Source organism: Juglans microcarpa x Juglans regia, chromosome 2S, assembly GCF_004785595.1.
Source record: "Juglans microcarpa x Juglans regia isolate MS1-56 chromosome 2S, Jm3101_v1.0, whole genome shotgun sequence".
Taxonomy (NCBI): domain Eukaryota; kingdom Viridiplantae; phylum Streptophyta; class Magnoliopsida; order Fagales; family Juglandaceae; genus Juglans; species Juglans microcarpa x Juglans regia.
The window spans coordinates 4,847,756-4,871,861 of NC_054597.1; the positions used below are offsets into that span (position 1 = coordinate 4,847,756).

The 24,106-nt window shown below is 36.5% G+C and overlaps 5 protein-coding genes across 6 annotated transcripts; 1 reads left to right on the forward strand and 4 right to left on the reverse strand.

Annotated features, from left to right (window-relative positions):
* Positions 1–326: 326 nt before the first annotated feature.
* Positions 327–3,451, reverse strand: LOC121252281 (biotin carboxyl carrier protein of acetyl-CoA carboxylase 2, chloroplastic-like). The gene is made up of 7 exons (XM_041151850.1): positions 2,946–3,451; positions 2,099–2,152; positions 1,847–2,007; positions 1,423–1,738; positions 1,179–1,250; positions 763–828; positions 327–661 (listed from the first exon to the last, which is right to left on the reverse strand). Exons 1-7 carry the CDS (start codon positions 3,102–3,104, stop codon positions 638–640), a joined length of 852 nt encoding a protein of 283 aa, XP_041007784.1. The 5' UTR covers positions 3,105–3,451; the 3' UTR covers positions 327–637.
* Positions 3,452–5,301: 1,850 nt separating this feature from the next.
* LOC121252337 lies at positions 5,302–6,360 on the reverse strand. Its single transcript, XM_041151946.1, has 2 exons — positions 5,874–6,360; positions 5,302–5,757 (listed from the first exon to the last, which is right to left on the reverse strand). Exons 1-2 carry the CDS (start codon positions 6,280–6,282, stop codon positions 5,705–5,707), a joined length of 462 nt encoding a protein of 153 aa, XP_041007880.1. The 5' UTR covers positions 6,283–6,360; the 3' UTR covers positions 5,302–5,704.
* A 1,821-nt stretch (positions 6,361–8,181) lies between these two features.
* LOC121252199 (probable mitochondrial-processing peptidase subunit beta, mitochondrial) lies at positions 8,182–13,426 on the reverse strand. Of its 2 annotated transcripts, none has more exons than XM_041151726.1 (9): positions 12,613–13,426; positions 11,426–11,590; positions 11,119–11,256; positions 10,880–11,031; positions 10,643–10,751; positions 10,036–10,134; positions 9,511–9,576; positions 8,695–8,802; positions 8,182–8,581 (listed from the first exon to the last, which is right to left on the reverse strand). In XM_041151726.1, exons 1-9 carry the CDS (start codon positions 13,279–13,281, stop codon positions 8,495–8,497), a joined length of 1,593 nt encoding a protein of 530 aa, XP_041007660.1. In that variant the 5' UTR covers positions 13,282–13,426; the 3' UTR covers positions 8,182–8,494. The 2 variants fall into 2 exon arrangements, with proteins under 2 accessions (XP_041007660.1, XP_041007661.1); XM_041151727.1 differs by having other exon boundaries at positions 8,691–8,802; positions 12,613–13,410.
* A 399-nt stretch (positions 13,427–13,825) lies between these two features.
* On the forward strand, positions 13,826–16,180 carry LOC121252342 (40S ribosomal protein S19-3-like). Its single transcript, XM_041151952.1, has 4 exons — positions 13,826–14,024; positions 14,803–14,893; positions 15,016–15,199; positions 15,844–16,180. The coding sequence occupies exons 1-4, from the start codon at positions 13,941–13,943 to the stop codon at positions 15,914–15,916; spliced, it is 432 nt and encodes a 143-aa protein (XP_041007886.1). The 5' UTR covers positions 13,826–13,940; the 3' UTR covers positions 15,917–16,180.
* Positions 16,181–17,604: 1,424 nt separating this feature from the next.
* Positions 17,605–21,326, reverse strand: LOC121252204. The gene is made up of 8 exons (XM_041151734.1): positions 20,166–21,326; positions 20,008–20,053; positions 19,829–19,921; positions 19,617–19,736; positions 19,208–19,306; positions 18,660–18,719; positions 18,475–18,569; positions 17,605–17,879 (listed from the first exon to the last, which is right to left on the reverse strand). Exons 1-8 carry the CDS (start codon positions 21,086–21,088, stop codon positions 17,741–17,743), a joined length of 1,575 nt encoding a protein of 524 aa, XP_041007668.1. The 5' UTR covers positions 21,089–21,326; the 3' UTR covers positions 17,605–17,740.
* Positions 21,327–24,106: the final 2,780 nt, after the last annotated feature.

The following is a 24,106-nucleotide window of genomic DNA, read 5'->3' on the forward strand; positions in this document are numbered from 1 at the left end:
CACTATCCAAACAAGACCTCACTATTATACATGATTAAAAACTCAAGCATGTATAAAATCAAACAATAACATTATATAAAAATTTAATTAAATACGATAAATCAAGCACCATGACCATAGTTGATGGTCAACCCAAACTTTGAATTCCTTCGAGAGTTTTGCTATGTACGAGCAAGTTTGCGTACCAATCTGCATACTAATATTGTTGCCTTCATATTCTAAATTCAAATTAATATTATTTTTAATAAAATATACTTTCTGACCAATTATATTGAATGGGTGCACGTATTAATACGCAAAATCGCTTACAATTAGATTTTTTCAAATTCATAACCTCGTAACCATTACCATTGAATAGAGAGTTTGACTACCTACATCTTGGCCAAGTTTCAAAGATGCAAGAAACAATCACAAGCTTTATAACACACTTTGCAAAGCTCTTACATTCTATAGCTTTGTCTTTTTCGTAAATGGCAAGTAGCAAACTATAATGCCAAAAGAGAATATCCTTAGTCAACCATTATTAAGTTAAAATTACAGATTAAAAGAAACTTTAATATAGTGTGAAAATTCAATGAAAACTAAATTCAAGAGAGACTACCACCATGAAGTTTGAAGGAGGCCCTCTCCTAGTGACTCACGGTACAATAACAAAAAGAGGCTGCAAGGAGAATGAAAGGGAATTCAGATAAATGCATGATGAAGTAAAAATTATGGCATTTGTGCATGTGTTACAGAGAGAGAGAGAGAGAGAGAGATCACCGTGTCTACACTAACTGGCTTTGTATCCTCTACAAGAATCTCTGTTAATGTTCCAGACTGATCAGCCTGCGCAATATTGAACATTAGTAATCACAAATGTCAGGCATTAAGTCATTTTAGGCCTCAAGGTGAAATGCGGCATGGTCTTGAATCTCCATTGGGATAATAGGACTAAATAATTAATTATATTAGCACAACAACGTATATGTGAAAATTAAGGTTATTTAAAAAGTACTTTCCATCAAGACAATGTTCTCTAATTCAAGCAACAAGAATGATTCTCCATATCCACGATGAAGTTTGACATAATTTATCCTTCTAGAAATGACACCAGCAGGAGGGGCCAAAAAAGATGAAACTTAAGAAATATGCAGGGACCAACCCACTTCAGTTTGAACAGTCAAGGAAAGAGATACCTCAATTTCATTCATTAGTTTCATTGCCTCGATGATGCAGACAATCTGACCTTTCTGGACTTTATCTCCTACCTGGAAAATGGTAAAATTATAATGAGTATATTTATACAGATTATATACCCTTATAGTGAATTACGGAATACGTATAAAGATTGGGTTGTTCAAGACATGATTTCCCATCTGCCATGTCCTTTCGGGGTCCTTTGGGGGACAAGCCCTTGAGTGGTCACCAAAACTGAATTACCTTGACAAATGGTGGTTCACCAGGTGCAGGACAGCGATAGAAGGTTCCAGCCATGGGGCATTTCAGTGGTGGATGTGACGAAGTGTTTGCCTTTGCAGGGGCGGGTAAGGCAGGTGCTGATGCTGAAGGAGGGTTTGCAGAAGCAGAAGCAGCTGCTGTGGCTGGTGGCAGAGGAGATGGAAGCATCACATGGGTAAGGGGTGGTGTCATACTAGCAACAGGAGCTGCCTGCTGTAGAGCTTCCTTTTTTCTGATTAAGATCTCACAGCCCAATTGCTTCAGTTGCAGCTCCGCAATATCTCTCGAACCAACAAGTCTGCTCATAAAAAAACATACAAATTTCAGCAAGAATGATGTGTCTTGCATGTATCAAACAGTGAATAATACTGGCAAGCATGTGAGTGCCAAAGAAGTTTCTACTTACTTGATAAGATCTGACACTTGAGCCATGAATGCTGAGATTGATGATTCATTAGGAACAGTGTCTCGAACAGGATGTGACGAGTCAACTTTCCCTTCTGATGATGGGGCTCCATACTTTGTGGAAAGTACAGGTGCAGAATTTGAAGATTTTTCGGCCGTAACCTGGATTGAAAGTCGATTTGCAGTAGGTGCTCATACCGAATATCTCATTCAAGTAAGGTTTTTTTTTCTTGCCTACTGAGAACAATCTTACCTCATTCAGCTTTGCACACATCTTCCAGTCCCTGGATTGCTTCAAGTTATGGCTCTGCAAAACAAAATCATACCGCAAAAGAATAAAAGTTTTGCAGAAAAAAACAGTATCGTAAACGAAACTAGGCATGATTAATCTTTGTGTAGACTGCATTCGCATTCGCATTCGCGTTAGTCAAAAACCATACAGAAAATCGAGAATTTCAAAACTGTACATTTTGTTTCACAGTGGGTACCACAAACTTACAGTCTTCAATTATCCTACAAACAAAATTATCCACCCCATTAATACTCTCTAGTCTCTCCTCTCGAGTCAAGGTGGACCCACAACAAATTTTACCAGTGACACTCACTGTTATTCTTACTGAATGATAAGTAAAGACTTAAAGATTCCTATTTTATATCACTATTATAATTTTTTTAACTTTTTATGTAAAATATAATAAATAATTTAAATTTTTTAAATTTTTAAATAATAATAATATTAAAAAATAATATTTTAATAATATTCTATTCAACTTTTAACTATTATCTAAAACTATCTCATCCTATCTTATCTCATTATTCCTTAAGTGTACATAAATAAAAAAATAAAAATAATAAGAGCAAAATTCGGAAAGAATCATCAAATAATGAGCTTTTTTTTAAAGATAAAAATCCTTAGTTTTCTTTAGTTTTTATAATGATTACAATTACCTATACAAACAAAAAAAGAAACTTGAGATTCATATAAATTGAAGTGGTAGAAGAAACAAAAAACTGAAATGATCTAAAATATCATGGATGGAGAATAACTAATATAAATAAAATAAAGGCAAAAAAAAAAAAAAAAACCACAAATCACGTACAGGGTCACCGAGGAAAGATCCGTGTAAAGCACACGGTCTGGGACTGAAACCGCGATGAAGCGAGAGCATCGTGTGCTGGTGCGTATTAGAATCTTTCACCCCAGATCGGAGGCGGGGGAGCGAGAGGGTCTTGGGGCACGGCACTGAAAAGGACTCCATTTCTGGAAACAGAGAAGTTAGGAAACAAGAGAATTGGTGGTTTGTGGTTTTGTTTGATGTTTTCTTCTGCACTCTCTCAGTTTCCTTAAAAATGGGTGGGGGGGAAGCAGTTAAAATGGAACAAAGGTGACGGATTCGGAAAAAAAAAACAAAAAAAGGTTGGCGATGAGATGAGATCGAAGAAACAGACAATCTGAGAAATCTGACGGAAATGAAAATAGTCGGACTTCGAAGCTGGGAGAGTGAGAGACCGCGGGGGGGTGGGGCGGTGTGGTAGAGAGGGTTCGATGTTTACGAGGTGGACATCAACATCGCCCGTTTAACTAACCACAACAACAATGTTTTGACTACGAACTCAAGTTACACAACAGAAGCCGTCTCTCACACAGAGAGAGAGAAAGAGAGAGAGAGAGAGGGGTTTCCCTCCAAGGATGAGGGAATAATCGGACGGCCAGCGTTTTAAGTTTAGTTAAAATCGGCCGATTTTGTAGGTATCTGATTTTGTACGTACAGTAGTATGATGCCAACATTAATTTCTGGATCGCCTCCCTTCCCATCTATACTCTCATAACTATTGAAATTTCAGCCAAATTGCTGCCATTAATTTTGTTCTCTCTCTCTCTCGTTTTAAATGCTTACTATAGTTACTTTGTATTTTTCAGAGTTTATGAAATAGAGCTGATGGCAGCAGTTCAAAATATAAAAATCTCTAACTATTTTTTTCGATAATTTTAAAAAATTATTCTCATCAGTTATTATTTATCATTCTATATTTTATAAAAAATATTTCATATTTTATATATAAAAAAAAAATTATCAAATATAGAGTATAAGAATAAATAGTAATTGATATATAACAAAATCTAATCTCGAAATACTATCTATCATAGAATATCATCTCATTAAATATTAATATTTACATAAATAATTTTAATATCATAACGTGTTGTGATAGGTAGAAAGTACAACGTCCGACTTCGAAATAATCCATCAATTTTCCTCTGTCAAAATGATGTAGGGCATCATATTCTTAAAATTTATTACTTCGATAAATACGAGATCAATACTATATCACCTATATTTTAAAAATATCTAATAATAACACAAGTCAAATACAGATTCTTTTTTTACTACTGAATCATAAAATTGAATAATTAAGATGAGTGTCAAAATGATATATATATATATAGAGAGAGAGAGAGAGAGAGAGAGAGAGAGAGAGATTGTACTTAATTACTATATTTATAAATAATTAATTAATTAAAACACCAATATTTTCTAACACAAGCTCATTTAAGAAGTTTTCACATCAATAATATATTTGGTATACGTTTAGACAAACTTATAAATAGCTTTGCAATCTTTATTTTTATGTTGAAAGTTGAGCAACTATGAAATGGAGTCAGTGAAAGTACTAAACCACGAAACACATGATTCCCATTACTTTACTTTACAACCATCGAATATCATTGGGACATCTAGTTACTCTCCTATACATGAATAAGAAAAGATATTTACAATTGTGAATTGTACAACAGTTACGTAATTACTTAAAAAAAAATGAATAAAACATATAACTTACACGAAAAAAATTAATTTTTTAATAATAGATCCCACACTTTTTCAAAACCATTACGCAGTATTTACGTATTTCACGGTTTTACGTAGAATTACTCTACATGAATTCCTCTCCAAGCCATTCGATCCTTCATTTTATTTTATTTTATTTTTATCATGGAATTTTCCTCAATTTTCTTTATTCTTCCTCCTATTATTCTGCATTCATAAACTGTGACATGATTGTAATCATTTCAGTTTTTGCTAGTGATTCTAATAGTCTCTTGTGAAAAATTAGATACATAAAATGAGTTCGATAATACTTTATTGAACATTTAATACTACTAGAATAAGTGTCGATCGGGATGGTGGGATTATTATTTAATTTTATGTCTAAGAACTGCCCTGTTAGGCTTTAGGCATGGATAGATAATACTGATAATTTCCATCCTTCTCATACAGTGCTGATTATCGATATATAGGACCAACAGCAGTACTAAATTCTGCACCAACAGGCCTTAATTTTCTCCCTTCTTTTGCATATTTGTAAAATTCTGGGATAATCTTATAAATTCAAAATGCAAAGCACCACTTACAAATATCTTCCACTTTTCAAAAGGATATGCTTCTTTCAATCTACAGTACTTACATAATTCAATGTATATACTTAATTCGGAGACTAATTACTGGAAGTATGCTGTAATTCCTCATCATACTTGAAAAACTTTATTTTGCTTTCATCAGAGAGATCTGCTGCTTTAGATAATTTGAAGCAGCTATGCACAAACCATTAATTCCGTTTCATTATCATGCATGTTGCTATAGATCAGTCTTGATTAATAATGAGGTAGAATTTTCCAGAGGCGCTGCCACTGTTGCAGCAGTACTTGATTTTATTTCCAACATTACAGTATTCATGATCTGCAGTACTCTGTGTTTTAGATCATCATATGTAGTTGTTTTCTTTCCATCCTATCATATTGGCATGCATCCATCTTCCATGATGAGGTAAGAGTCTATTTCTGGGTTCTTCGACTCTTGATTTATTCATGATACATGTTCTCGACCCGCTTGTACATTCTTCTATTCATCCGATCTGCAAACCATGCATGCATGATAGATATGTTAGTCCCATGAATTAGGAACATATATATATATATATATAATTTCTAAAGTCATCCAAGAAAGGACGTACATTTATTGGGAACATACCTGGCTTATAATAAGTTCTGGATTTGACAATCTGAGGGATGAAAACTCCTGTTCCATTGCCATTTTTCCACAGCTTCAGGAGCCACGCAGGCACTGAATTAGTATCCTCATTTTCCCACCAGTTGAAATAGCTTCCAGGTTGTAATATAGCAGGATAACTACAAGCAGAAGTTAAGCTGTTTTTTGAGCTTCTTCCTTTGGCAACACCAGAGGAGTTTCTCCTTCTGGTTTTCTGAAAATCTTCATCCTCCTCATCTGCTGTCAAAAGCAAAATCTGTCTCCTGATTTCTGCATAGAGAATATCATTATTATCATGCTCGTCACCTTCAACTACTTCAAGATAGTGGTGATCATGATCTGTGTTCATGGCCATATTGGATTGAAGAGTACTACTGCAATCAAACTCCATGAAAGGCTTTTTAAGCAGGAGATCATGGTGAATTGGGTTTCTTATGGAACTGGTTTGAGATTATTATATAGAAATAATACTTGGTTTTGAGGTCAATGTTATCGGTGCAGGGACGTTGGAATATTGGTTAAACGATTCCAAATGGCATATGGATTTCAATTATTCCAAATAATATGTCTACTTTTTTGTACTTTAGTTCATGTACATATCAGAAATGGAGTCACTAGGATATGCTGATTCAAGCCTAATTCCTAGCAAACCAAATGGATGAGAATGACTTGTTCTATAAAATAATTGCCAACCTCTCCATTAGAAGTGATCATACCTGCTCGACTTATTATAAATTATGGATTTTAAGTCATGAATTAGGATTATTTTTGCATAAATAATAGGTTGAAAAGGGGACAGATTAGAGAATCGAGGTGCTGATAGACAGACCACCTCAGAATTGGGTTTTGTAAATTTTTAAGGTCAAATCTCATTCAATATTTGGTGTTTTTCCAAATTATGGAACATGTTGACTAAAATAAGCAATGATTAAGAATTTATGGGCGACCAAATTGGCAACCACTTGGGCGATCCTGATTATTATTTTAGTAACCATTATTGCAATAGAAAGGCCAAAGTTAAAGGCATATATGGATTTAAAAAGTGTTTCATTTTATTTTATTATTATTATGTTTTTAAATTTTTATATAAAATATAATAAATAATTTAATTTTTTTAAATTTTAAAATAATAATAATAATATTAAAAAATAATATTCTAATAATATATTTTTAACTTTTATTTTTTATCTAAAATTATCTCATCTCATCTTATCTCTTCTCTCTATCCAAATCCGTCGTTGTTTGAATGAAAAAGGTTAAAGAGAGCATCAGTACAGAAAGCAGAGATGAGAGAGGTCAGACCTTGTGCCAAGAGTTGGGTCGTCAAAACTACCGACCATGTTGACCAAAATAATTAAGCAAATCAAAGAAACGTGATGCCTCCAATTGACAAGCAGATGTAGAATTTTAAACATAAATCCTAATTGTTTTTCCCTTGCTAATTTTCTATTTCATTATCACTTGAAGACAGTTTGAAATTCCAAATCCCACTGGCGTCGAGATTTTATATATATATATATATATATATATATATATATTCAATTTCTGGATATGCACTTTTTCACTAAAGTCTCGTTTGTTTTTACAAATGAGATGAGTTAAAATTAAAGTTAAAAGTTGAATAAAATATTGTTATAATATTTTTTTTAATATTTTTCTTGTTTTAAGATTTAAAAAAATTTAATTATTTATTTTATTTTATGTGAAAATTTAAAAAAATTATAATAATTAGATGAGATAAGTTGAGAAGAATTGTGAAAACAAACAAGACCTAAGAGACTGTAAATGACACGATTTCTTTATTTATCGGCTTTACAAATTCACCGAAAATTGAATTTGGGGGTTTGAAGCATAAAAGAACAATTAACTTACATATATCTCACATGCAAAGAAGACATGTTTATTTCTGTTCACATATTTCCTTAGAACTTGATTTTCGCGTTCTATTGTGAAGTCTTGTGAGCCCAAAACCGACCGCCGGCGAAGGGAGGGGAGTAAATTAAAGTGTGATTGTACAATATTATTTAGACTCTATGTTTGGTTATGTTTTCTCAGACAGGATTTAGTGAGAGTTTGTTTTATTTTTCTCAATAACTTGGAAGGATATAGAAAAGATGTTGTGAGGCAAGGCCATTATATATTATGTTCGAACATAAAGTACAAATTACAGGGAGGGAACATAGAAGACACATTCACGTACCAGGTTCCAACGAATGATGAGGAATTACTCGGGGAGTTGCTTATGAGTTCTTAGAGACTTGGATGGCATGTTGGAGAAGCAGACGGAAATGACAAGAAAATTGGTATTGCCTCAAAAACATTAATTCCGAGTATGAATATAAATACCCTTAAGAGCAAATAATGTGGGAGGAATTCAGTGTCCCCTAATTCACAATCACAAACTGTGATAGCTGCTTCCTTATTTCTGTATATGAATATTACAAAAACAAAGACCTAAAACAAATAATAAAATTACGACGCCAGGCCCTGACAGCTCTCGGAGGACATTGGCCGCTTAGAGTGCATGAAATTATCTGAGTGGAGACCATATACCACCCAACAAAGGCAAGGATCAAGAGCAAAAAGAAAACTTCAAACGCAAACTAATAGCGGTTCAAGTAAGTCCTGCGTCTGAACCTGTTGTAGTCGGGCAAACCCTGGATGGGCCCCATCGCGGCAATTGCAATGTCCTGCAAAACCAAGCACTCGATGAAGACAGTTTACAGCATTTTGATCATCGGACAGGTGAAAAAACTTCAAAAAATTAAACTTCATTTTCTATGCCAGGTAACTTGGTTCTTACCTGGTCCCAGATAAATCGGTTTGCAACGCGTTTGACAGTGCTAGCATCAACAGCATCAATTCTGGCAAACAACTCTGCGAATGGAATTCTTCGTCCATATGTAAGTAGCTGCATGCACAAGCATACCACGGAAAAAATTAGGAATTACGAATGGGAAAATAACAGATTTTTATGCCTCATTTGTTTTCGTAGATGAATTGAGATAAAAATTAAAAATTGAGTAAAATATTATTATAATATTATTTTTGTTTTGAGATTTGAAAAAGTTAATTGTTTATTTTATTGTGATTATGGGGCAGCCTAAAGGCTTTACATTAAAAAAAAAAAAAAAGGAATTTTTTTTAATCAAATTTGACATTTATAGCGGTTACCATAAATCTGAAACATATAGAAAGCATATATATCATCTTGCAAGCACATACAAAAACTTTACAATAGATCATCCCATTAGCCATTTTTTTAATGGCTAATTATCATAATAACAGTGGAATCATGTTTCAAACCAGGGTTTGACAAAAGCAAACATAAAGCAGCAAACAAGATGCATGTTGAACAAACCTATCAAGAAAAAAAGATGCATGATGCACTAAGGAAGCAACCAGTGAAAGGATCAGAGTGACCCACTGAGTTCAATTAGCTGGTCAAATGATATTATTTGAATCAACAACACGGAGAAAGCATGAAAATGTTCAGTTATTTCCCTGCTTGCAGTGCTTTAATACTAGCTCTCATACAGTATAGCTTAAAAAGAACATACAAAAAAAACATAAATCAATTATTCTTGACTTATTGTTTTAGTATAGAAAGAAGTCACACCTGGCGCCCAATATCTTCGGCTACAGGACTTGTTCCATCTATGTGAAGCAGCAGAGAAGATTTCAACTGCAACAAAAGATACCAGTAAGTGGCAATAACTGTAGGCATAAATTTGTCAAATGTGATGAATTACATAAACCTAACTAATGTGGACATAATTTTGGACAAATGACAACCGAAACTTTTCAATTGCCATAGGTCACGGTAGGTATTATGTCAACATGACAGGACCATGCCCCCACCTTATGAAGCTTCTTATTTAACCAATATTTCGTTTGACTACAACAAATAAGAAAAAGTAAATGCAGCATAAATCGCTTTTTATAACTAAAACAGTCTTGATTTAAAAAAGTCACCATGTATCTGACATCAATGTCCAATTCAGATTGTTAGTCATAGAGTCCCAAAAAAACTCTCATTCTAAGAGCTTGACCCGGTTCAGAAAGAAATAAAAAAAATTTCCCGATAAAAAACTAACCATGTATCTGATATCGCTAAATGTAAAACTACAGCATTTGCGGCTACCTGATTACGTGCACGAATAACATCTTCTTCCAGAACTCGGCAGCATAACTTGGTGGTCTCATTCATTACTGCATATGCTAAATCGTCTAAAGCATCCGGCTGAAAGATAAGACAGAGAATAAGTAAATAAGTAAATCATTAACAGATGTGTCCAAGAATCCATTTGGATATACAAATTGAATGAATTCAAAAAGTTAAGTAATCACGACTACTAATGTGTTCGATCATCATATAGACATACAAAAAGGTATGTTCATGCACATATCCTAGAGATGAAGAGGTGAAGATATCATTTTGGTTGTCATACATCATATGGAAATATCCAAACCCAGGCCAGAAATGGAAATGAAGAAGCTATTTTCTTCTTAGCTCACATAGAACTCTCAAATTTTGCAAATGAACAAGCCATTTAAACTTACAAAAAAAAAACCACTTATAAGAGAAGAAACAGCCCCCCAACCCCCCAAAAAAACCACTTATAGGCCACCATGTCTACATTTGTTCATCAATTTAAAGAAGAAAAATGCATTCATTATATTCTGTTGAATGAAAGAGATATTTCATGGTATCAGTAGTGCAAAAAAAAAAAAACAGTTAGCGACCTCACCTTAGCAACAGCATAAACACCAAATAACCCAGTGTCTTTATAGTTAGTGTTAAAAGACATCATGCTTTCAGCAATTTCATTAATGCCAATCCTCTGTGCCAAGTTGGAACTGTGTAAAGATTTTCAAAATTATCAATGCATGCGCTTGAAGAAGAAAATGTCTTAATGAAGAACTTCAGTGGCTCAAGTTAGAAACCTAACATGCCACAATGGTTATTGGTTTCTTAAAGAGCTCACCCCATGTGCTTTCCACCACTAGCACTCTTATTCCACGAACCCAGCATAGCCTGCATGACCATCAGAGCAATGGAATCTGGATCTGTCCAAGATGCTCCATTAAAAGCAACAGCAAATTGTGCCAAGGGTATATCATCATCAATTATTCTAACCTGGTTTTTACAACATCAACATTTAACTTATCAGTGGCACATTTTGTGCAGTAGAAGAAATTGTGAAGCACTCAAAGACATTCCCACCTCGGAACCCGTAAAAGCTGCTGGTTCTTTTGCAACCAGCTGAGTGGCTGTGGTTGGATCTGATGACAACTTTGTGAACAATTTTTTTACTTGCTCAACAACATCCTCATGCTTCACAGCTCCAGAAGCAGCAATGACCTGAGATAAGGTCCCCAAAAAAACCCATAAAAATTCCTTACCAGAGCAAGTCTTGCACATCAATGTAAAATGCTATAAAACTAAACACAGGATGAGATCGTCACCAATTTCAAGGATCCACAATGTATGAACAGAAATTTGAAGAAGAAACTCGTTAGTTTGTGCCTACCATTCTGGGGGCTGTGTAGTGCGTTTGTATGTAGTTCTGGAGATGATCTTTTGTAATTGTCCTAATATTCTGAGCAGGTCCAAGAATAGTTCGGCCCAATGGAGTGTACTGGAAGGCAGTTGCGTGCAAATGGTCAAAAATAACTTCCTCAGTTTGTCCCTCAACCTACAGAGATTTCATGAGATAAAACCTTTAACCATACGAAGCAAGATAGCAAAACCTACAAGCAAGTTTAACACAAATAAATCCACGTTTAACCATACCATCATCACGAATGTAGTACACTTATTTTTTTTTTTTTATAATTAATAAGAGATTTATTACCATAAATAGGCATAGCCCAAGTACACATGGAGCATACAAGAGAAAATACCTACATACAGCTACTAGCAGGAAAGAAAAAACCTAGAACTAGAAAAACTCCAACAACTCATCACCGTTCATTACAATGGCCTTAACCCATAGATGTATAGTTTTAAAGAAAAATTCCCTAAGTTCTTCCATTGATAGTTCTTTGTCTTCAAAGCATCTCCCGTTCCTTTCTAGCCAAAGACACCACATCAAACACGAAAGGATCATTTTCCAAATTGCTGCAAAAGGTAGACTCCGCCCAGCATACTTCCAGCCAGCAATTATTTGATATTAGGGCTCAAATACCGAACCTAAATTCACAATTCTTTCTTTCTTTCTTTATTTCTTCTTTTTTTTTAATATCGGAGAACCTCTCCAAGGCAGGCCCTTTAGACCCACCACTTTAGAGTAAACTCCAATCATGTGCACCACACCCTCGAAATTTTTCCTATACGGAACTAGTTAAATTGCTGACTTTTCACCGGGAGGTGTGGCCCCTAGAGATTGTTTGCACCCAAGGGGATGTGAACCTTAAATTCGCAATTCTAAAATCTAAACCAGATAATTTGACGAATATCTTTTCCTCCAATGTAAAAAATTCGAAAAGAAAAGACGCATAAAGTATAACCATATATAATTACCAATAAAATACGTATCAGACAAATCAAACTACACTCGCTAAACTTCTTAAAAAAATAACTACATTCGCTAAACTTAATAACAACAATTTACCAATTAAAAAGATTCAAAAATCTACTTATCCAAACAAAGAGAGTCAAACCAACAACAAACTCCAACAAATATAACCCTTGAATCTAATGAAATCCTTAATTTACCTCCTCCATTTCCCGGAGAATCACATCGCGCTCGCGGCTGATGCGGTTCTCGTCGAACTTGGAGTTCTGCAAGATATCAGCCAAGATATCGAGCGCCCTAGGCACATCCTTCTCCATAACCCTGGCATAGTATGTGGTCTGCTCCCTAGACGTGTAGGCGTTCAGATGTCCCCCCATGTTCTCGATCTCCTCCTCCAACGACCTGGCCGTCCGCTTCTCCGTGCCCTTGAATATCATGTGCTCCAGGAAATGCGCGGTGCCGTTGGTCTCTTCGGTCTCGAACCTCGAACCGGCGTCGATCCAGACCCCGACGGTGGCGGTGCCTACGGCGAGGTTGGACTCAGTGGCGACGCGGAGGCCGTTGGGGAGGGTGGTCACGCGAGTCTCCGGGGCGGAGAGGATTCGGGTATGGTCCGAGACGGCGGGATGAGGCGAACCGTACTTGAGGAAACGCGGGTCGGGGTTGTCGAGCTGCTTGATCTTGGATTTAACGGCCTCCGCAAGTCGGTCGTAGATCATGGCGTCAGGAGGAGGAGGGGAAGAGGAAGGCAGGGATGAAGGCGTGGCGATTGCGGGGGAGGTCGACGCCGATCGGACGGCCTGTGTGAAGGCGGACGCGGCCGCCCTGTGGGATCGGCGAGACAAGGATAGAAGTTGTTTGAATGCCATTTTTCTCTATCTCCGTCTCTGTCTAGGGTTTGACAGAATGGGGTGGGGGGGGAGAAGTGGGAGGAGCTGCCTTTTTTAGTGTATTTTGTGGAGTAAAAGTGAAAGCGAGTCTGGACTCATTCTGTCGCCATAGACGAATAACTGGAATAGGCCCAATCAGTGGGTGTTTATCCAGCCCGAGTACTAATAATAATAATAAAATATATTAGTATTTTAATTTTTTATTGAATATAATAAATTTTAAAAATATATCCACCGATTTAATAAATAATAATTTATTTAATTTTCTCTCTTATTGAACCGTTGGTGATTAATCCTTAAATAAATTTTAGTAATGGAATGAATCTCACGAAAATGTTCATACTAGTTCGGCCCATACTTGCACAACTTTGACCCAAACTACAAGCCCGTTTTCTACGCTCAGCCCAATACAAAAACCCCTTACTGGGTCGGGTAAACAAACCCCGAAACCTAGTAGTCACCACCGAGGCAACGAATGGAAACCCTAACCTAACGTGGCCGCTATATATAAAAGCCGATCCTACCGAAATCAGAAACCCTTGCGAACGAGAGAGAGAGAGGAGTCATCTGCTTCGGCACCCCCCAGCGATCAAGCCTCCCTCACCTGTGTGACCCAAGCCTCTCACCTTGCTTCGGCTATGGCGACCGCGACGACTGTCAAGGACGTCTCACCCCACGAGTTCGTGAAGGCCTACTCGGCTCATCTCAAGCGATCCGGCAAGGTACATATGTCCATATCGATATTCCTCCCTCGTATTGTCGCCCACTCTATCTGTTATTGTTCATACAAATCTCGCCCTTTGTCACATTTTTAACGATTTTCTCGCTGGTGACTATCAATGCCTCTGTGAAGTTCATAAGTTTCTTTTCTGATTCAGTTCCGGTTAATTTATCTGTAATGAACAAATAAATTGTGAATTGATTAGTTTTAAGAAGGAAGTTGTGACTGCAAGTGAAAAGAGATGGCATTTCAAGATATTTCTATGCGCAATGAGCGATGCACTTGGGTCAATATCTTCTTTCGGTAGAGTGCTTTGGCATTATCGAGTTAGATGCGGCTAGTTATTATTTTTTCGACAGACATCTTGCAACTTGGATGTTGCTGAAATGAGTGGAAATTTAAGGATGTTACTGCTTCCTATTAATTTAGTCGGTTTTGATATTATTTTTTTCATGAGGTATGAATATGAGGTAATTGGTATCTCGAATCGTTTGGTTCTTCAAAATTAAAATTTGAGTTACTTTTCTGTCTAAAAAGTTGGCTGGAATAATGTTTCTGTAGTAGAAGAATACGTAAGTAGTTGAAACTGAGTCTAAAATGCATGCCGTTTTTTACGATATTGTACAGTATTGCTGCCACGCACTTCTATCTTTCATAGTTTTGTTTGGTAAGTGAATTGTAGCTGTATTCTACAATGTAATGTGGTGGTTTTATTTATGTTATTTTATTGCATGTGGATCTTGATTTTAATTTCGTTGTCATTCATTTCTTGTGAACAGATGGAGCTGCCTGAGTGGTCGGATATTGTCAAGACTGCCAAGTTCAAGGAGCTGGCTCCCTATGACCCTGACTGGTATTTTGTGAGAGCTGGTAAGCAGCCTCTCCCTCCTTTTTCTTTGATCTTGATCTGCATCCTGAACAGATTCTCTTATGTCTGTGATCTGAAATGTGCTGATTTCTGTGCATGTTATATGCTTCCCAATCTTGTGCAGCCTCCATGGCAAGGAAGATATACTTGCGGGGAGGTCTTGGTGTTGGTTCTTTCCAAAGGATTTATGGTGGGAGTCAGAGGAATGGAAGTCGCCCTCCCCATTTCTGCAAGAGTAGTGGTGCTGTTGCTCGCCACATTCTACAACAGTTGCAGAAAATGAACATTATTGATGTTGACCCAAAAGGGTGAGCTTAACATTACCTAAATGATGATTCTTTTTTATATATAAATAATTAAATAATTTTTCTATTGCGAAGATCAAGGTGATTGCACTTGGTGTTGACAATTCCATGAAGACTATTCATTATTAAACGTAAATGTAGTATTTCAATTTAATGAAGGTGGAGCTTTTTAACAGATATGTTCCCCCATCGTCTATTAGTTTTAGCCCTTTTCTCTTGTAATCACCCATCCTCTTCTTTTTTTCTTACTCCTCTCTCTTTGCATTAAAGCGCCACAAAGTTATATTTCTGTCTTGTCAAGGCTATTGTGCAGGTCTTTTCCTATATTTGGTAGAATTTTCTTCTACCCGTCTTCACAATCACTTTTCTCTTTTTTGTGCTCCCTTTCGATCTCCTCTTTATTTGCATTAAACTGCCAAATTTATAGTTTTGTTTTGTTATGGCTATTCTGCCGGATTGTTTCCTGTTTGGTAGGATTTTGTTTTGACCCTTTTCACGTAACTTCCTCTCCCCACCCCACTCCATTTATGCAGTTAGGAAATTTATTTATGTTATGGAATTGTGCTAAGGAGATGATATCGCCAACTGAATTTTGTAATCTTCTTTGCTGATACGTTTTTTTTTTTTTATTTGTGGTGTTTTCTTAGTGGGAGGAGAATCACCTCAACTGGTCAGCGGGATCTCGACCAAGTTGCCGGGCGGATCGTGGTTGCCCCTTGATCAATTGACGCATGAGGTCTGGTGGGAGCACTTTTTGTTTGTTGGAGAAATGTGGCAACGACTGAGTTAAGACTATTTTTTGTTCCTGCTGCTGAGTGTTTCATTAGGATAGAAATGGTTGATGTTTTCTTTTCAAGCTTGGTGCTTTGACATTTAGCGACTCGAAATTTATCTAGATGTCGAGGGTTAAAAGGGTATTAGAGTGGGTTATGTCTTTTGACAATCATTTCTTACAATTTTATTAACTATTCAAGGTTTCTCAAACTCCCAAGGATATCAATCTTTCTTTGTTCTATATATATATGGGGTTGCCGTCCTAGTTCGATCGACAATGAAAAAATTAACTAACCAACTTAACTTGTGAACATTCCATCCTACCCACCATACCTCCAATAATGTTTGTTAAATTAATATGGATGAATGCTAGAGAGGAAAGCTGCACCCATGCTTCTCTCCATTAATGACCCTCGCCATTTATACGTTCTTGCTATTTTTTTTTCTTTTTCTTTCCCGTCATTTTTGCATCCTCAGGTAAGTGATTCTGAACAACTCTAGAAAGGGCTATGCCGTCCATACCTTCGTTAATAATTCTGCTTTATTATGCCCTTGATCAAACTAACTTTGTACTAGAAGCCTAAACCAACCACTTTAAAAGTTAAATATTATTTACTTTTGGATTAAATACTATTTTCTTCCTTGAGTTTTACTCTTTTTCAATAAAGATATAAACTCTAGATTTTCATTGTCATTTTATTTCTTGGTTTTGAACAATTAGTTCCTTTCATTCATTCGCAGAATCACATTCCATCAAATAAGCTAACAGCAAAATTCATGATCTAAATATATCTGATTACCAAGAAAAAATAAACAAAAACAAAAATGACAAGGAGAGGTGGAGCGGAGGGGGAGGCCAAGGTGGGCCACCTCTTCCCAGGTGATTTGTCCCAGGGGTGAAAGTTGGTCAGTCCGGACCGAAAAAACAGATTGGACCGGTTGGTTCCGTCCGGACCGACGGGGACCAAGACTAGTCGGTCTCAGTCTCTGAAATAAAGGACCGAGACTAAATTATTATTATTTATATAATAATTATAAAATTAATTATGTAATTTTCATCTAACCTATCACTATTAAAAATATAAAATATTTTAAATATGTTATTAACAAATTAATATTTTATCAATTAACTAATTATATAGTAATTATATAAGTTAAAAATGTAATTTTTATCTAATTTATTATTATCGACTATATAAAATAATTTTTTATTGAGTTTGTTACATAATCTACATTAATAATTCACTTAATTTTAATTTAATATTTTAAATAAATTTTTTTATTAATTTATTTATAAAAAAATAAAAATAATTGAGCCTATCCGATAGCTATCAGTCCGGTCTAGTCTAGGGGGTGATGGACCCATTTTTTGATCCATCATTTTCTCTGAATCAGACCGGACCAATTTACACCCCTACTGGGGTGCCTTGGCCTCCCCCATCCATTCTCTGGGAAGGTTTCTTTATTTATTTATTATTAATATTTTTTGTATTAAGTAACAATATTATATTTTATAATTTCAGTCCGTTCTAATTTTCTGTTGCCATCATCGTCTTCCATTTTGAAATTTAGAATTTAAAAAAAATAAAAAGCAAGAAAATACACAGGGACATAAAAAACTGCAACTAAATTGGTTGCTTCATATAAATACTTGAGAAAGAATAAAGAAGGCTTATTGAGCGACTGGTCACAATAGAATAATGATATTTACTTAGAGAGAGAGAGAAAAAAAAGAGAGAGAGAGAGAGAAAAGAAAACAGAATAATGATATTAAGAGTTTCTTTTCTTTGCAGTTTGATCGTGGTAGGTGTAGGTACTGGTGTCATTCCATGACTGGCAGCACTTGATCTTCTTTTGTTGAGGAATGTGGAACTTTGGTTCTCTAGGTAGAGTGACATGCTTCATTGACCTTAAAAACAAACAAAAACAAGAAGATGATGAGACATATATATATATATGTATATATATATATGTATCCCTTATATATTGAAGATTACAAGGGAAGAATCAAGGATTTTAATAGCTTCTTCAGGCCTGAAAATCTCTAGTTAGCAGTCGGGCTCAGTTAATCGAATGCAAATGACTCCGAATGAAAATGTTCAGAAAAGAAAAGAACGCAGCATATCATGGTTGGATAAACCATATTTTGTAAAGGCAAGTGCACCAGGATAAGCAGATTTCTAATAACCCATGCCTCTTCGGCTGCCATTTATGAGCTATATTGACGATTCAAGTCCTCTTACTTTCTGAATGATTTGTTTAGCCATCATGTTCAGCCTACAATTTTGGTGAGCAGAATTTTATATATATATATATATATATATATATATATATATATATCCTATATACACAAGATCCCTCACATGAAAAGTGTGTGAATGAGAGATCCTTTGTTATTGTTGCTGTGATTTCACAGGTGAATATGGTTCAAATCACCCAACAAAAAAAAGAGAACTGAAATGAAATCATGATCTTCTAGAACCAGGTGAATTAAACCGGATCACCTTCTGGGAAGGAAAGGCCGGTCAAAATAGGGCATAGGCTGTGCTTTTGGAACGAGCTCCTTTCTTAACCTTCTTATTTCTTCTTCGTCCGCTAACTGCAAGAGTAGTACGGGCACATATATATGGTAAAGATACAATTAATGATATTTGGCTCAACAATCATTCTTTTCATATCATGTATGTACCTTCTCCCATCTCTCTCTTTCCATCTTATATTGCTCAATCAGGTTCATCTTCTCTGCCACCTAGTTATGCACATAAACCGGCAAAAGCATGCAAATCAAAGGTTATAATTCAAGCTTCGATTCTCTAGCTCAATCATTTCTTGTAACAGGAAAACAAGAACAGGTATCAATCATTGCTCAAAATCCTAGTTATCAAACCCAAAATTTGGGATTGTTTTATACAAAAGAATAGGAAAAGGCATATGGCCTCTAACCTATTTATCTATACTGTTTCTTAAAACTACTACTTCCATGAAATTAATCCAAGTTGTCCCTTGGTAAGCGAGACGTTGGAACAGTTGAGCATAGAATTTTATTTTCTATAATATATTTCAAATTATTCATTGCTCTAAAACACAACCAACACTGATTACCATATCTTTCCTTGCTGCAGGAGAACTTTTTAACATGTTAGCCAGCTACTTGGAAAAAAAAAACACTAAGCAGAGTAAGAAAGAAACATAACATAAAAACGCATATGCTAACAAATGAGATCATTAAAAAAGAACCTGATGGTCAAACTCAGCACGTTCTACTGCTCGCAGATCACTGCAAAGCTTCAGATCTACAGGCCTTGTGTTCTCCTTCGCAAGAGGCTTTATCAAGCACTGATATGACAAGCAACAAACTGATGCAAATAAGATCATAAACACATACAACTAATACTTGACCTATAACTCCCTTGACTGCATATATATGGTAGTAAAGACAAAAACCTTATAGAGTTTTTGCCTTCTAATGGCAATCAAGTACTTTAACTATCATGATGGCACTTTAAATCAAAATCAAGCTATAAGCATTTGATCTTTTCATGCGGTTTTGAACATTGGTCTGCAAACTACCTCCAGACATATGGTGCTAATAAAATTGAAGCCAGATTACCCACTGGCTTAAAGCTTATTACCAAATTGGCCTCACCTCTGGTTCATCTGTTGTCCATGGTAGGCCTTGTGCAATTGGTATCCGCTGCCTATCCTCCTCTATCATCATTTCTTGTAATTTCTTCATAAATCCCTCCTCCTTCGCTCTTCCTCTTTGCTACAATGCAATGCAGTTGACAAAGTTATAACGCAGATCCATTGCAAGTTAAGCTGCAGCCTTCACAATCAATTCACTTTCATTAGACCTACCTCTGTCCTTAGCTTGAACGGTTTTTGGCTGGTGACCTTAAGCTGCTTCTTCTTCCATCTCCTTCCACCTATTGTTCCACAAGATTCGGAGCTCTGAAACCCAAAAGAAGATTGTATTAGCTAATAAAGTCAATCGACCTCCATCTTCAATAGCACTTGACAAAGTTCATAAATCTTACATTTCTTCGGCTCCGACAGCCCCCACTAGAAGTCCTGTCTGAAATACTGAAGCACCAAAAGATTCCAACGCAAATTGAATCAGAACATGGTAGTATATGGAACTCAAAATGGTCAAATCTAAAGCTAAATAAAATGAACCAGGCTATTTGCTGCCCACCTTCCCTGGCTGCTATCCCACGAAGAAGAAACCGAAATTGGAGAATCTAGACCAAGGTTCTCTGATGTCAAGAACAACTCTGATGGACAGAAAGAAGAAGACGAAACCTGCGTCTCAGGAACCTTGGGAACCTGCAATCCAGGTAAAGCCCATTTCATTGCCTTCTTTTTAGTCTTTTCTTCTTCTTTCTCATCCTTCTCATCCAAGTCCTTTGAACTCGGTATAGAAAGAAGCTTCTCAAAGGCCTTTACCAAATGCATCACTCTCCCAGACCCAGGGTCAGGCACACTTTTCCTTGCTTCTTCCAACAACTTGTCCCTCCTCCTCTTAATCGATGAACTACCTATTTGACTATCTGTCTCATTGGCCGGTGAAAATTCATTTTCCTCCTCCTGCCCTTCATACCCATCTCCTATTTTCAGGTCTTGTAACATCAAGCCCTTCTCTATTTCCACTTCAAGTTCACTTTCGGATATATCGGAACCCTTCAACTGGTCTGGTTCCCCAACTTCTTCGATTCTATTCTTGAAAAACTCTTCCTGTGACACCCTCAGATTCTCATAGGCCATACACAAGCACTTCGTGATATTACCACCACCAGCCTTCTCTTTGCACTTACACTCGACCGTCGACCCAAAATTCTCGTTCTTCGAATTCCTTTTCGCCACCACGAATTTTCTCTCCCGAATCTTGTTACGCCGTGAGTAGAGGACCGGATTGGGATTCTTCGCTGCTGGTTTGTGGGCTTTGGCTGATTTGATTACTGGCGAGCTCCCGAGTTTCGGACCAGGGCTTGAATGAGAGACATTGGGGTTCAAATTCTCCGCAAGTTTAAGATTTTCTTGAATCTTGGATCGAGAACTATATGAGTCCTTCACTGGTGTCACCGGCACAGCCCCGGCGTTCTTTCCGATCAAGTTCATCGGTAAGTGACCAGAAAACGTAAAGACTCACTGTAAAAGAAATGGGATTTGGGGTTTTCTTCAATTTGAGAGAGCGGTATCGTTAGAGGGATTGTGTGTGTGTGAGCGAGCGAGCGAGAGAGATCTTACTGGAATCGATGACAACAATGAAGGAAAATACCGGGTTTAGAGCGGAGGAAAAGAAGGAACGTTGAGATTACAGGGACGCTCTTGTAACGGCTAGTTTCTTGGTAGGGTTTGGGCCCAGGGCAGTTGACGGGGATTTTGGATTTTTTGTTTTGAGTTTGGACCGTTGGATTCGGTGATGAGGATGATCCAAGCGACGGTGATTGGATTTGATTGACAACGGTACCGGTTTTTTGAAATTACACAAATATCCCTATTTCTCATAAAGTAAAAGTAAAATAGAAAGGAGGTGTTCATGTACCCTTGTTGTGAGTAATGCTAAAAAAAAGAGTCACAATGTAATTATCACTTTAATTTATTGATGTTAAAAAATACTATTTGAATTGAGAATCTTACCGATAAAATCGACCGATGGTTTTAATATTAATAGTGTTTGATGATCCTAGGATCAATCACCGTTAAAAAGAAAACAAAATTAATGATTATTAAACACTTATGCATCGTAAGATAATGATAAGATAGTAGTGTGTTTTCTTTAATTTCGATCGTAACTCTTTATTTAATAGTTGTTAAGGTCCTGGTTGTGGGTTATGTAATTGAGTAAGGGTGGGTAGAGGGACCCTGCCCCCGCTGCCCTGCCCCGCCCCGTGCGGCGGGGTGGATCACCCCATCCAGCAGATGCGGGGGGCAGGCTACCCGCCCGCATTTGGGCCTACCTCCAGGGGCGGGGGCATGATGGGGGTGACCCCCGCCCCGCCCCTCCCCGCTCTACATGGATATATATATATATATATATATATATATATATTTTAAAAAACCCAAGCATGAAACGAAGTCGTTTCATGCATAGGTTTATATCAAAACCCACCCCCCCGGCCCCCCCTCCCGATTCCCGAACCTTCATCTCCCTCGCTCTCAGTCTCTCCCTCTCTCTAAGTTCTTGCACCTGGTCCCTCTCTCTACATCGTCGTCCCCGTCACCGTCGCCATCACCGTCGCACGACTCGCACCCGGTCCCTCTCTCTTCATCTCCGTCACCGAAGGATCGAAGGTAAGAAACCCTAAATTCAAAATTTAATTTTTTTTGTGATTTATATATTTAATGAAGATTAGAGAAAGGATGGGGTTTATCGGAGATGGAGGATGGGATTTTGTGAATTGTGTGCTGTGGAGCTTAGATTGTGCATGTGGTTTGAACTTTGAATGACTCCCGTGAGTCCCGTCCCTTTTTTTTTTTTTTTTGCATTATGTAATGTGTGTGAATCACTGAATCATGATATTATTTGTGTCTAATTAATTCGGATTGGAACCCTAAATTAATTTAGGGCTCCAATTCGAAACCTTAAATTAATTTAGGAGTTTCAAAGATTAAAAACCCTAAATTAATTTAGGAGTTTCATTCTTTGAAACCCCTAAATTTAAGGTTTCGAAATACCCTAAATTTACAATACTTCAGCCTTCAGATCAATAACCTTGATGCGTGATTATTTCAGGAATCCATGGTCGATTTCTTCATTCATAGCTGCAATTTTCATACTTATTTTCACCTTTACACAGACTTTGTTTACCATTCTCTCTAATTAATTTGACCTTTTTCGCTAGTAATTATTTTTTTGTACAAAGTGCTACATTCCAAAGGGATTGAATTTTGTATTGCTTTTTCTCCTACTTGGTGCGATGCAATGATGTTCCATTTGTTAAATGATTTATGCTTTATCCGGTGAATTATTAATATTTTGAAGGATCATATCTTGAAAACCATCCTAATTAGGTCATTGTTACTGTGATCATATATAATAGACCGTCCTCCAATTCAATAGAATTTTAAGTTCCCTACCAAATTGAACAAAATAAAAATAAAAATAGAATGCACAACGGTATTTCGAAATACAATATAATTAATTAAGATGAAATATATATATATATATATGTGAATGTCAAGTGATACTTTTTTTTATTCTACTTTTTTCTATGTTCATTATATAGTTGCTATGTTTATATTCTTTCAAGTCTAAGAAACTATATTATTAATATACTTTACTACATATATAACCAAAGTACTCAATATATATATTTTTTATTGTATTTCCGTAGTAGTTCTGATCCATTCAATCATGATATTTATTATTTTTTTTATCGTGTCCGAAATTAAAGATCATCAGGATGTTAATTGTTAGGCATGTTGCTATGTTTTCTATAATTTCAGATTTCTTGTTTGATTGAGTTCATGGATATACCAGCAGATTCTAGTACAAGCTCTCCTTTCCATGCCAAGGACACCCCTACCCCTACCCCTACACCTACACTTATCTCTCCTACTCATACCCCTACCCCTAGCCCTACGGCACCTCGCCCCACCCCCAAGCCCAGCAAGAAACCTGCTTCAATAGTTTTCATTTCACCAAGCTAGAGGGTAGTGACCCAAGTAACCTCCAAGCCAAGTATAACCATTGTGGGAAAATTTATGGATGTTATTATAGGAAACATGGCACCTCACAATTAAAGGTGCACTTAGAAGAGCAATGGAAAAAAGTTCAATATTAAGATCATTATAAGAGAAAAGCCAATCTAAGCTAGAAATTAGACTTCAAAAAATGGCGGATGAGACTAGTGGGGGTGCAACTTTGAGGGGGTATACTAAGTATGATCCCGATGAGTGTAGAAGACATCTAACTTGTATGGTCATCATGGACAAGCTACCTTTTCAACTTGTTGATGGGAAATGGTTCCAAGCGTATTATCGCCACTTGGAACCAAGGTTTAATATTCCTTCTCGCCACACAATAACAAATGTTGTAAAAAAATATTTTTATATTGAAAATGAGAAGTTGAGGGGTCAATTGGCGGATCAATTTGTTTGTCTCACCACTGACACTTGGACATCGGTCTAAAA